This window comes from Gymnoscopelus microlampas (genome assembly GCF_963454915.1).
Source record: "Gymnoscopelus microlampas genome assembly, chromosome: 2".
In the NCBI taxonomy this organism is placed as follows: domain Eukaryota; kingdom Metazoa; phylum Chordata; class Actinopteri; order Myctophiformes; family Myctophidae; genus Gymnoscopelus; species Gymnoscopelus microlampas.
This window is the reverse complement of record NC_139939.1, coordinates 40,694,123-40,709,071: the sequence shown is the minus strand read 5'-3', so window position 1 is coordinate 40,709,071 and position 14,949 is coordinate 40,694,123. Positions and strand designations below refer to the sequence as shown.

Here is a 14,949-nt window from a genome sequence, read left to right as displayed (position 1 = left end):
TACGGTTCAAGATTTATACGCCAAAACGTAAAGAGGGCTGTTATAGCGCCACCATAAGGCCACTGGTGTAATTATTTTTTTGAGTAGGCCACTGGACTGTGAACCTCTCTACCAGTTTCGCCCTTACAGTTTCCGAGAGAAAAATATTTGAATGGGAGCTGTCACATTTCCCCATTGTCAATGTCAATATCACTTAGCAAACTGCAATTACACAATTCCAGATGAAGCCAGTCGATTTGACATATGACTCGTGTGTGTGCCGCCTAAACTGTGGGAGGAGTAGCGTGGCAAAGTTTCGGGTTGCTATAGAAATAATAAGGTGAACAAACACTATAGTATAGCTTGCCCCTAGGGGGCAACCACACTAATTAGATTGATCCTTGAGGGGAAATTGAGTCAACAACATATCACTGAAGAAATTATTAGAAGGTAGGTATGGAGGACAAACGCGAGGACAGCAACATACTGTTATAACTCAGTAACTCATTTTTTCCCCCACTGCTGGCTGATCTGCAACAATATGACACAAAAACATTTAACCAATAAATCCAGAAAAACTCACCTTATGCTGGGAGTTGAAGCTCATGGAGATGGGGCTGTGACAAGAGCCTGCATGTTACAAAAGAGTATTTGATGCACTGGACCAGTGGATACAATCGATAAACATAAATGGAAATCCCCTCAACAACCATAAGTAGTGTGCCCTTTAGCAAGGTGCTTAACCCGCAAATTACTCCAGTAATGCTAACAGCAGAACACTGGTTACATTGGGAAGCTCCTGGGTGTGAATGTTTTAACTATGAACCTGTGAAGTACAGCGTATGAATTACAAGTTACCCACCTGAAACCTAGGATCCCTATTCTGGGCTTGTCATAATAGGCAAACATTCACAGAAAATAAGCAAATATTCACTGAACACTGTATAATTATAGTTATAAGAGCTCATAATTCATATATTCATAATGCTTTATAAAATTAGAAAGCATTCTATAATAACTTATAAGGTCAAGTATAAATGCATTGTGATATGCATATACCACTGTATAATTACAGTTATAAGCACTCATAAGTACCCATAATGCAATCATAATACATTACAAACCCTTTTATAATGACACTTTCTATGCATCCCATGTTAATTCTCATAGTTGTAAGACATTATAATCATGTTATAATGCTTTATAATCACCCTTATAATACATTGTAATCACTGTTAAATGCAATGTGCTGTCACTATAAGTGGTTAAGTCAGGAGACTTTTGCTCCTGTCTGTCCGTGTGTCCGTCTGTGAACAGCTAACCTCTGGCACAGTTGGACCGAACGGCGTGAAACACCCACACTCCCAGTAGGCCAACAAGCAACCGACATTAATAATTTGGCCACATGGTGCCACTTTAACAGCCTACTGTATTTCACGTTTTGGCCTTTAACTTCCCTGGATTGACGAGGGAAGGCATGGCCTCTTTGACCTTGTGAGGGAGACGGGACACAGACGGGACACAATACAAACACTACACCTGCTCTGAAGGGCATAGGACAGCGCACGTTGTCGCCGTGCAGTGGTACCGCTACAGACAGAGGCATTGACACACTAGATTAATCTGTTTGTGACGAGGATACAAATATATCTACGGTATATGCAGATTTTTCACTTCAGCTTTTCTTTACAGTACCTCAGATGAATTGAAAACTTGTTGAATGGAAATTGTATCTTCATACGCACTGCGTTTAGAGCTTGTAGATCTCTATTTTAACAATTTTAAAATGTTAAAGCATAATGTAGGAATGGTTTTGGACATACAGTACAACGTTTCCGCCCACCAAAGTACTTGCACCCATGAGAAACATTTTTATTTCATTTTACTTTAAATAGACAACACTAAATGTGCAATATACAATAAAAAAAAAAGAAATAATAAACATGGATTTGCATCTAAGGCATTGCTCTTAGAATATAAAATAATTATATAATATAAAAATAAATAATGAAATTCAGTATAACAGTAAGAAAAGATGGTCTGATAATGTTTTGCTTTGTTTTACAAATGTATTTCCAAGCTACTGTGGTTTAATTGGTCTGTACCACAGGGAATATAACTCAAATGGCAACATAATAGAGTGGACTTTTGGGGGGATTTCTTTAATTAAAAAAGATGGAAAAGTGATGATCAAAATAAGCCTCACTTTGGTTGAATGTGAACCGAGTTGTAACTGGTACCAGTCCCACCATATTAGATGGCATGCAGTGGAACAAGTAAATTATAGCAACCGTTGCTGGACACATTCATCACAGTCTCTGTTTAGACACCTCTCTTGTGTTATTCATCTCTTTGGGAGTAGGATATTTATGGCGATGAATTCGAGACGGCTTACTGACACATTCCTTGCAAACTGTTGCATTGCCAGATGATCGGATATCTCCACCTAAGATTTCCTGGGGAGTTTCTTTGAGACACTACAGTACATTGTGGTCTTGATGTTTGTTGACCAGGGTGCATGCTTAGTCTGCTTACTCTGATCTCGCACTTGTAAGTCTCTCTAAACAGTTTTGATTCTGTCTGCAATACAGGTTTTTTCTTGTTTCAACCCAGTTTTAACAATGAAAGCTATGAGATTGTCCTCAGTCTGTACTTGAGCAAATATTTTATGGGGACTGTCTTGTGAGTCTAATCAAGCTGGAAGTACACTACACTGTGTCATCTTAATGCTTTAAATTATAGGATTAAACAATGGAAGGTGTTTTGACTTTTACAAGTTATGCATTTGGCAAATACAGTTTTTGGTACAACCCCCCACCACACATGCACACACACAGTTACAGAGCAACGAAAACACATAAGTGACAACCAATATTAAAAAAAGGAACAAAAAACTAAAAAACATGCACTCATCAAATCTTTGCAATAGAAAATAAAACACTGTTCACCAATCTTGAACAATGTTCATATTTTTTTCGTCTTTAGCCTATTATCGTTATTTGATATTAAGCTGTTCAATCATTATTTAGTGGAGCCGCTGTTGTTGATGTGCGCTTACTTCCTCAAGAGTCTACTTTGCCGTAAGTCCCCTCTGGCGGTCGGTAGCACTTGGGGAAGGCCATCAGCTGCAGAATGTTGAAGGCATATTTCCTGCACCTAATGTTCTTTTGAACATTTTCAATACGACATCCTTCTCTGATGATCAAATAAGGAGGGTTGAAGAGAAATGAGGGAACAAGAGGAGGGGGAAACAAACAGGCAGACAAACAAAAAGCAAACATGAGACATTTGTCTAAATTGTCCAAATGATGATTACAGACCTCAAAAAGGGGCGTTTCACTTATCCTACATTATATGATTTAAACATTTGAAGTTGACCTCCCAATGGTTACAAAAATGAATAGACACTGATGGTATATCTACATAATTATTAGTTATTACAAATAAAACATTTTACAAGCAAGCTCAATGAATCCCTTTTGTTTTACAGTGAAGTGCCCCTTTAGGAAGTGGATGTAATGGTGCAGAACATAAAAATGAGGGAAGAAAATGGAGATGATTTAACTCATTCTTTCTCTGTCCGTCTGTGGATTGCTGTATTTTCCTCTAAGATTATATTCGGTTAAGGCTGGTCTGCTTTACTGAGCAGTATGGAGAGAGACAGTAGAGTGAAGGTTGAAGAGGGTTGACATACGTACAGCGCTGGATTCAAGCTAGGTCTGTACCTGCAGGGTGTGATACTTATACCAACAGGCAGAGACATCAAGATGCCCAAGTTGCATTTCATATTTCTGGTATTTTATAATAATGCAACTGTAACATGTGGTGCACTGAAAACTCTAAATGTCTTTTATCTGAGGTAGTGTTTTACCCTGGTTGACCCTAATGCACCAGCCAAGCTTCACTTGATTTGTACTCATTCTAGTTTATTTCACCACCCTTCCTTCCTTCCTTCCTTTTCGCAGATAAAAAATAGTTATAGTCAAGTTGCTAATACAAAGGCAACCGCCGCTGATCCCCAATTAGCAATAAATAATTATCAGGGCAAAAAGAACAACCTACAGGTGATATTCAAAAGTTGAAGAAGTGGAATGGACAGGGATAAAAAAACAACAACAAAAACAACAACAACAACAACATGAACATCGCTCTCTCACTGTCTGGAACCATCCGTGTGCTCAGTAAAATCTCTGGAGGACAGTCCGAATAGGAAATAAACAGAAACATTATCTCTCTTTGTCACTTATATGCACAATACTCAATACCTCATTCCCTCTGGAAGATTGTTATATCAGATACCTAAAGCTTGATTTATGCTTAATTCCATGCTGGTGTCCTGCACCAAACATAGCAGATCTACAAGCTCACTATGCAGAGTTGTAGATAGCCTATTTTCGGTGTGCGAGGTAGCGTGCAACCAACTATAAATCAGGCATGAACTTGATGTTGGCCCAGGATCAAGTTCTAGATAAACGAAGCTTCCATTTCTCTTTCAAAGCATTGTTATGCTTTCGAAGATAAATGAGCCCGAAGGTCTGGTTTCCTGTCAGGCACTTAATCCTCCCAAATATTGCATGTGACCACACAGTAGTAAATGTAGCCTACTTTGTAAGCCATTGAGCACTGTCCTACCATGTATTATTAGTAAAATGTGTTGTGACGCATTTCTGCATATTTCTGAGCTATCAGACATTATTTGCACTTGCTACTTGGGATAGTGTACTGTTCTTACACTGTTATGACATTATCTACCATTATTGATCAAATAAAAAGTATGTACCGCTTGCACATCTTCTGAAAAAGTTGATTTACATGGACCATGTACATCAGCTACGTACCATGTACACCAGCCATGTAGCACGTACATCAGCCAAGTACCACCATGTATATCAGCCATGTACCACTCCACCATAAACGGATGTGGCAGAGCTCTTTTGAAAATGTTTTCTCACCCAATGCCATCCAGCTCGAGAAGGAAACAGAATAATCACCCAAGAAAAAGAGGGAGGATCTCTGTCTATATATGGCATTATCAGCAATTTATTGATATTTTGCAAGCAGAAAAACAAGACTTAAAATGAGCCACACGACCAGTAGGTGGGAGCTAACGAGCAGCAGGGCTATGGGGTAAAAGTGTCGCGACGTTGGCTTGTTGTCTGCCACGGTGCCCGCCTCGGGGTCGTCCCACTGTCCGGTGACGTCTCCCTGGCTCGGCCGACTGCGGTGGCGCCCCCCCCCCAGTGGAGTGATGTTGAAGGACACCACAAGAACAGAGACAGAATAGAGACACTGCTGGGTTAGTAACGCTACATTGCAGGAGGTGGCTGTCTAAAGTGGGACTCGTTTTGGCACCGGACTGCAGGGTTCGATTTGTGGACAAAACAAAACACTGAGAGGGGGGGGGGGGGGGGGGGATGAGGGGGCAGGGAGTATTTCTTAAACACTTCAACCGTTCTTTGTATGACAACTATGAAAATAGGTGATCTACATCTGTGATTTAAAAATAGTTTTTCTGTTAATGGGGTTAACATACATTTTAAATTGAATTGTTAAATTGTGATATTATCAAACGTAAATATCAGTGGACAGTCTATATTTCCCAAAATGAAATGCATGAATTTAATTCAGTCTCTCCAGAAGCAGGGATAAAACATACCCCCACCGACCATACAAAATTATGACCAGAGTGGGAGATATCAAAAGCAGAGGCATGGGTTTCCCCCCCCCCAGCAAATCGAACCCTGCCAGGCTGAGTCTGTAAAGGGGCATTTCACCACAAACAAAAATCAGTGATTATTTATTGTAGTTTTATACAGAATACAGATGGGAAGTGTTTAGCTTGCACCATGGATGGTTGAATTTGCAGTATGTCACAACAAAGGCACATGTTTGTTCTGTGTCAAATATCGCCTTGTGTGGCTTATGTCCTAAAGCCACTAGTCAGTAAGTTGTTTATGCACTTAGTAGAGGGGTTTGTAGGAATTTAAACCTAAACAGAATTTCAGCCAAATATCTTATGTAATGATCTGTTGTCTGTTGTCAGAATGGACTCGTGGACAGTCAATTATACTGAAAGCTGGAATCAAATGAAAATCCATTGCATTGTTGCATTATGGGTGAAATTCCCCTTTAAGAGCCTGTATACAAGCTTAAGTAAAAGTAGGTACACCAAGGAGCCCACTTAGACCCTGCGTTAGTGCAGGTTTAACCTCTAAAGACGAGCAGACGAGTGTTATAGACGAGCAGCAGGCAAAGATGTACAGACAGACAGGACTAGTGAATAGTGCCGAGTGGTGAAATAGCCTTACAAACTGGTAAAATGGTGCGGGTAAAATGAGCCAGCTGGGAAAAGGATGATGGGCGAAAGGTAGGCCTACAGTTTTAATATGCACAATGCAGATGTTTGATTTTCTTTTTTTGTCATCCCATCCTATGCATACTGCAAAAAAAAACATAGCACCATTTCTTAGCCAAAATTCGTATTCAATACAATGTATTTCCACTGTTATATTTTAGATTTTGTTATGTCAAAAGATATTTTCTCCAACATTTGTCTGTTTTTTTGCAGCATGGGTAACAGTAGTAAACAGTAGTAAAAGCTCAGTGATCTGTCACTGACAGGTTAAATCATTGGCACCACATGTGGTTTTACAGGTCTTTGTACTGTGGCCCGTGGCGCCTACGGAGCTACTGTAATCTTGTGGATTACAAATCAACTCCTGCTCGTGTTGTTTCCATATAGAGCATCACAGCAAAGCTGACTTCCTGCAATCAGTTGGATATCTCTGAAGTTCATTTGAAAAAACTATTACATTTCTATTTCATGAGAACATTTTTGTTTTATATGTGCAATACGTTCATGCCATACTCATAAAAGTACATTCCTATTCACAGAACTCTGGAACTAGCTCAGAGGATTGGACCATTGCACCTCTAGAGACTTTGAAAGTGAACAACAGCAGTGCAACAAACAAATATTGTAACTGCACAGTATTCTGCTTCACCTCTCGGCCTGTTGAATTAAAACATAGCTTGCTTTCCATATTGGCAGCCCCTGGAGTGCCATGTCATTCAGAATTGATAGTCGTGTTAAGTACATTTAATTTCCAGAATAGAATGCATGAGGAATACATCCAATTTGAGAGCCATAACATCTGGACGTGTGAGATTTATGGCATGCGCAACAGTGAGTGCGAATGTGAATGTGAGTGTGATTGTGCTTGTCAAACAAATGGGGTTGATGGATGAATTTAATGGGAAATTACAGGCACTAGAACATTATGTGGTCTTATAAATCAATCTGTGCTTCAATGCTTTTGTACAGAAGTTCAACCCCATTGTAGTAGTTATTTCATACAGAGGGATGGTCTTCCTGCTAGGCCATGGGCCTGTCGCACCTCCAACGGTGCCCATGGTGGTCTATGCATGGCAGGGGCGTCCTCTTCCCTGAGCCAGGCCTAAACCTGACCGCAGTATAATAACACTGAACAATTTCAGTGATAAAAATGGAAGCAGATGTCTTTTATTGTCATACTCTTATTTACAAACTATAAAGGGAAGATTTCCAGTGTCATTGTGTAGCCTACAGGACAATACATATTCACTAGAATATGTATTGACCTGTGGCCGGATGCTAAAAGCACAGCTGATGAAAAGCTGTTATACTGTAGCTGCTAGCATAGCTGAGGAGAATGCCTTTTTCTTTTTGCACCAATGGAAGTCATGTTAAATCATTAGTAGTGAGACAATATTGTAGGTTCACACACTTGTAGGTTCATACACTTGTAGGTTCATACAATTGCATATACTAGAGTAAGGCCATATTGTTATACAAACTTCCACCATAAAAACCATACTGTAGCTGTTCAAATTATATTGCAACGGGTGGCATAGTTGAGAACAATGGCTTGCAGTGCTGGTGACATTTTTTTTCAATAATTCAGCAGCCACAACAATCCAGTCAACCAGTTCTGCCACCCGCAGGAAATATTCTCTCATCCTTCCTATTCTGCTCATTCTGCCCTATATCGGTGAGCTGGTCTATTTTAAGTCCTATTATTACACAATTGTAGTAGAATACTTAGAGTAAAAGCCTTCTACATCCATGAACAAGATGAGTAGAGACACAAGACAAGACAAGACAAGACAAGACAGATTGTCTTGTATTCCTGTTGTAACCACTACAATAACCACATGAACCCTAGCAACCCTATTCTGGGCATTTCATAATAGGCAAACATTCAGCAAAAATAGACGAACATTCGCTGAAAATAGCAGCTCACAATGCATCGCATCGCAACGTGACACGTCGTGACAACAGCTATTTTCGTAGAAGAGATTTGGTGTAGAGGGAAAAAAAGGAGTGGACCAGGTATAGACCCCTGGGGGACACCGGTCAACAAAGCATTGGGTTTAATGTGGTTAAATCAGTGTCTGCATGAAGTCAGTACCAGTGTTATGAAATCAAATTCTCTTTTGAGGAAGTAATTCAAATCAATCAGTAATGAAGGGGTTGGTGAATATGTCAAAATCATCAGAGTCATCTCTCCCCACTGTATTACATGGAGGTCTTTGTATAAATACAAGAAACAAGGTTGGTCAGGGAAACCACTTTGAATTATATCTTTCTACCAGTTATGCCAGCTCGGGTCAAGATAAGAAAAAACAACCTGGACATCATAAAAGTGTCTGGACACTGATTTTGAGATCAAAGATGAGGAATTAATGACAATTAATTGATATCAAAAAGCCCATCAGGAAACCCAGGTTAAGGAAACAGGAGGTCATAATATACTAATACAATGTGATGGCCCTATCTATATCTCTCTCATATCTATAATTAATAATGATCATTTAGTCCCCACTCCTTTGGGGTATTTTTTGCCACTGTACATTTGTACATATTTTGTCCTCTCCACATCCTAACTATTAGGAGCAGCAAGTGTCTCGCTCAGGGACACTTCGACACATAGACTGGGCAGATCGAGGGGCGAACCAGGGACCTTCTTATTCCCAGATGGCCTCTCTAACCATTCGGGTATGGCCACCCCAAATCTACCTCTCTCTAGTTCTCTCCAGTTGTCTGTCTTCCAAGAGTGATCACTTAAACGCCCCCCCCCCCCAAAAAAAATTGTCAAAATGTCAATAGTTCATTACTTGCAAGTCCTATGACAGGTTTGTAACACTGTTATACTATATGCCAGGACCATAAACTATGCTCAAGGTTTAAACACAGGCAAAGTAATGCAGATAACAACATTAATAACAAACAATAATACTGAATGACTTAAAGTTGTACAGTGCAAATTTAAAAAAAAACGATTTTTAGCAGCCTCTGCTGGTCATTACCGTCACTGCAGGCCGTTCGTTATTACTGCGTTACCCAGAATTCCATTCGTTTTCACCGGAAGACGGAAGCGTTTCAAAAAGCGTTCTTTTAATTGTTTTATACGATCTGTGGATCGTTTCTCTTAGCCAGTGGAGCTTTAGTTACCGTGAGCTGTGTTTTCTTTTGCTGTTGTTTTTCGTTCTTCAAATCATACAATCTCTTAAAATCTGTGTGAGTTTCCTTTTTGTTAATAGCGCGGTAGTTCCTGGCCAAACAGGAAACCGGCGCGGTAGTTCCTGGCCAAACAGGAAACCGGTGCATTTCCGCTTCCATTTTCCGGCCAGATGACGTCATTTTCGCCGGAAAAGTCAACCTCGACAGCGTTCAATAGAAAATATATAAATAAAAGGCTTTCGGGGGTGAAATTCATGGAGTGGGTGTTGTGAAACATTTGCCACTCACAAAAGATATACAATTTAACTTTAGTTTTATTGAAAAAGTTACCTAGTATTACTTTAAGTCACCTGCCAAACTTTAGATTGGCTATTCTAATATTATCATATGACTAAGTAGCCTATATATCAGGCTTAAGTGGTCAAGTGAATACCATGGTCATGGAATTATTCCTGGTTCAGAAAAAATGCAATAAAGTGGGGCCTTTACCAATTGGAAAGGAGAGGAAAACACACACACACACACACACACACACACACACACACACACACACACACACACACACACACACACACACACACACACACACACACACACACACACACACACACACACACACACACACACACACACACACAAATACTGTAGGTGCTAGAAACGTACATCGGCTAAAAGCTAACTACCGTCACTGATCCCACACACCACACAATACTTCATAGCTGGATTTATAAGCATTGTTTTACAAGTTATGTCATGTGATGTATTGGTGATTGATTATCAGTACAAAGAACATGTTGATTTGGAACAGATGGTACAGATTCACCTTTGTTTTCATAAAGTACAAGTGATGTACGTAATAATAATTGATATCTGCAAAGTGTAAATGCGTAACTAAAGCTGTCAAATAATTGTAGTTGAGTAAAAAGCACAGTATTTGCCTTTGGAATGTAGTGGAGATGGAGTAGAAGCATAAAGTATTGAAAAATGAGAATACTCAAGTAAAGTAAAAGTACCTCAAAATTGTACTGGAGTACAATACTCGAGTAAATGCACTTTTAAATGCACAGTTACTTTCCAACACTGTGAAGGACATACAGTATATATGCATGATGTGGGCTTCTCCAATAGCTGCTGTACCACTCTGTGCGGGAAGAGGAATGAACAGGGATGCTTGCAGAGTCGCGGCTACTGGTGATGAACTGGGAGGTGGGGGTGCAGACAAAAATGGACTTGTGCGCATGGTGAATGTGTCCTGTCTTGTCACGTACATCTTGTATGGGTGCAGGTTTTTAACCTTCTGTAAGTATTAAGTACTACTGGATTGTTAACAGAAGCCAAAATGATAGACCAATGCTCTGATATAAACCAAGTATTATCTGGGTTTTGAGTTCAGATTTGAGGGTCTTTTTACAGTATGCTTTACTGCTTATATCAGCAGATGTACTGACACAATCCACGCAGGAAAGGGTACATATTTCCTGCTGCCTGTAGTAAGTTTCTGTTCAGACAGTTATATTTACTCATCAAATATCAGAATCAGTATTGGTTTAAAACTCATGGCTCCTGTGCATTAATCAATAATTGGTTGAATTTAGTGATTGGTTAGAATGGTAACCTGCATCCATATTTAGCACAGATGTAACCATTGGAAGAACTCTTGCTTTTGACTGAATTACAGCTGTACAGTTGTACAGTTGTACACCCAATAATAATAAGAACACCACAACCATGGTCCTGTCAGGTAATTACTTGGTTGAGATATATTAAGAGTTTTGTGTTACAGTATACTCATTTGGTGGGTTTCATTCAAGAGAGAATACAATCTCAAGCTCTGATATAGGATGGATGCATCAAGTAGGCTGTCTGGGTGCCACTTTATGACGTTTGATTATATGTTTTGTTACCCTTCATCTCCATATGAAGCCTTTTGGCATAAAATATATACATTTGGTCCAGCTCCATATCAGAATTGTCTGCAGCACCAATGCAAGTGGGACAACTACAATGGCTACGACTGCACAACACATTCTGTGCGTTTTTTTTTCTGACATTACCTTCGCATGCAGTCCAGGGCTTGGATGAAGTAGTCCTTGCTGAGGTGGTGTTCATCTCGCAGCAGGGCACATTGTTCTAGCGTGACAGACATGGATGTCCGGTCTTTGGCACTTTTACAGCTGGTGAACCTGATACCGTTCAGTCTTCGGCAGATCTTGGAAGGTGAGAAAGGCAGCGTGGATATCACTTTTCTGAATCACTCCATCACACAGACATGTTTGCCTCCGGTTCAGTTCATTGTCCTCACTGGGCCGTATCATATCAAACATTTCACTCGGTTACGCAAGAACAAATATAGCATTTCTTGTTTGGAAAATAAAGTTATTACAAAATATGTATAGTCAATAAAATACCAACACTAGTGTAAGTACACACTAGTGTTGGTATTTTATTGAGGAAAAACAGTGCCAAGTGTTAAACAAAACCAGAACTAATGCTGGCAGTTAAGTGGAAAGTGTCCTGGAATAACATCCTGTTTTCCACACAGTCCATTTCAGCGTGCAAATGGAATGGAATAAAATGGTACAGTAAAACACAGGCTAAAAGGATAACACAAAAAAGCACTAGGGACTTGTTTCCATTGTGGTCCTATGTATTCAATTCAACAAAGCATAGGATATGAACACATTGATACATGTCGTCAACAAATACAAATAGCTATATTTACAGAGGAGAAAAATGGCGGCAGTGTATGACCAGTGTACTAAGGTCATGGACTTCATCTTCCTATATTGAAACTGTCTAACGGGAGGGCCGGCTGGCAGGTGGGCCACGTCACTCTTGACTCAGGCATGTCACTATGGCTGCGTTTACATGGACAATATTTATTCATTCAGAATGAACTCATTCCAAACAGATTCATACCCAACTGTTTATGGAACCTGAATACAAGTATTCCTCGTTTACATGACCCAAAGCATTCATTCGGAATATAACTTTTGACATGCGCAAAGTGGTTCCTGCCTACACCCGGGCATGGACCAGAGGCCACCCCGGCTCCACTACCCAAGGCAGAGCTTCGCCTGGTGGGCACGGGGAGGAGACAAGCCCCCTTGTGCCTCCGCGGCGGAGGTTTGTCGGCCGTAGGCAGGCTGGGAAGCGACGCATCGACTCGGGCCAGGCAGTGTTGGATGTGCTGCGCCAACCCTGACCCGATGAGCCGCCCGTGCACCGGTGCGAGCCCGCGTTCCTTTGTTATCGCCGTTTTAATGCGAAAGTAGCAGATCTACAAGTTCGGACCATTTTTCAATTGGTACCAGACAGTACCACCATGTTTCTTTCATTATGTCACCTGCTCCAGTGCTACCGCTGTCAACTAATATTCCATATTGGATTTTTTAAACGTTTTTTAAGTTTGAATTCAAATAAAAAATATTCTGCCTTGCGAGTTCTCGCAAGACTTTAGGTATCTGTAACCTTACACAGTAGTGATGCGCGGGTTGACCCGTAACCCGCGGGACCCGCGGGTCAACCCGCGGCGCGGGTGGGTCAAATCAGAATTTCGGAGAATTTTATGCGGGCTGCGGGTGAGCGGGTCAGCCGCTCTCACACGCAAAAAAATAAATAAAATCAGATGCTCTTGTTTTGTCTTTATTCCTAATAAGAATAAGAATAATAACAATAAAACAGTTTGAATACACTTGGGGATTATTTTCTAACCATGATTTTACAGAATAAAAAAAAAATCGCGGGGCGGGTTAATCCATAGATTTATATATGGGTTCGCGGGGCGGGTTGAGGCGGGTTGGGTTCCGTCGCGGGGCGGGGCGGGGCGGGTCATGAAAAAACCCGACCCGCGCATCACTATTACACAGCATCTGATCTCGCAAGATTGCATCAGCGTGAGCTCTGAGCAAGCAGCTTCAAGTCAAATTCGTCGTACAGCGGTGTCGCGCCAAACACAAGCTCATCCACACACGTTTAATAATCACACAAACGCGTCACTTCATTTAATTAAAGAATAATAACACAAGCTGGAACAGGTGATCCGTTTAGTAATGATGATAGACAGTTCACAACCAAACTTTGGATTATCCCTCACGGTAAAACAAGCTACTACATTTCTCATGTAGGCTACCTTAATTCTATTTAAACAAAAAACGTTTCATCTGACTGAATAGATTATTGTCTCCGCCAGGCCGAAGGCATGGTTGTCTCCGCCAGGCCGAAGGCATGGCGAGAGAGTATGTTTTGCACCCCGTCCGTCCGTCCGTGTGTGTGTGTGTGTGTGTGTGTGTGTGTGTGTGTGTGTGTGTGTGTGTGTGTGTGTGTGTGTGTGTGTGTGTGTGTGTGTGTGTGTGTGTGTGTGTGTGTGTGTGTGTGTGTGTGTGTGTGTGTGTGTGTCCTTCTGTTTGTGAGTAGCTAATATCTGGCACTGTTGGCCCGGTCGCTGCGAAACTGTGCACACACACTCCCTGGATGCCAATTCAGAACATCTGGCCCAAGTTTTTGTCATGGCCCTGTTATAGCGCCACCAGGATAGGAGGCCGATTTGTGCAAAACCCATTTTTTGAAATGACTACTGCATATTTTATCCAAACATCACGCAAATCAGTACACAGTATCTCTATAGTCATGTGATCAACACGGATCTGGCTGATTTTCCATATTCCATCCTGATTGGCTAAGGTTGGCTTCCAAAGTTTGCAGGATTGGTCCATTTTTAACTAAATGCCTCAAATCATGAACGCAGCTTGCGCTTTCTGTGAAATTTCACACGCACATTCCCACTAGGCCGAGGAAGAAATGGCACTTGAACATTTTCAAATCAGCCTCATGGTGGCGCTATAAAAGACCAATTTGCATTTTTAACTGTAACTACACCGATCTGCATGAAACTTAGCACGCATACTCTCTAGAGGCCAAGAAAAAACATCTGCCCTGTATTTTTCACATTAACTTTTTATAGCGCCACCAGGAGGCCGACTTATGTAAAACACATATTCTGAGATTAAGCCTTCAGATTTTATCCAAATTTCACGCAAATCGGTACACATGATCTCTATAGTCATGTGATCAAGATGGATCTGTTTGATTTTTCATATTCCATCTTGATTGGCTAACATTGACATCTAAAGTGTGCAGGAGTGGCCCGTTTTCAACAAAATGCCACAAATCATGAACGCAGCGCCCGATTGCGGTGGAACTTTGCACATTTGCACTACGTTGAAGAACAAACGCTACCCTTTTAACATTGCCCTATTATAGCGCCACCAGGAGGCCGATTTTTCTTTTTTATATTACTCCTACAAATTTTGTCCAAACATCATGCAACTCAGTACACATTATCTCTATAGTCAAGTGATCAAGATGGTTCCGTCCGATTTTTTTATATTCCAGCCTGATTGGCAAATTCTGAACATTGCTGGCCCACAATAACCTACCTGACCTGGCGGAGACCTGTGCTCCGAGGA

General features: G+C 40.8%; 1 protein-coding gene across 6 annotated transcripts in view; it reads right to left on the bottom strand.

Annotated features, from left to right (window-relative positions):
- Nucleotides 1-1,827: 1,827 nt before the first annotated feature.
- inpp4b (inositol polyphosphate-4-phosphatase type II B) overlaps nt 1,828-14,949 on the bottom strand; it is a 222,570-nt gene continuing 209,448 nt past the window's right edge. For 4 of the 6 annotated variants that reach the window (XM_084043328.1, XM_084043329.1, XM_084043331.1 and 1 more), the window contains 2 exons: nt 11,536-11,690; nt 3,183-5,197 (listed from right to left, as the gene is read on the bottom strand). In XM_084043328.1, coding sequence (XP_083899454.1) covers nt 5,020-5,197; nt 11,536-11,690 — 333 coding nt within the window. In that variant the 3' untranslated portion in view covers nt 3,183-5,019. The other 2 variants (XM_084043330.1, XM_084043332.1) reach the window with 2 other exon arrangements.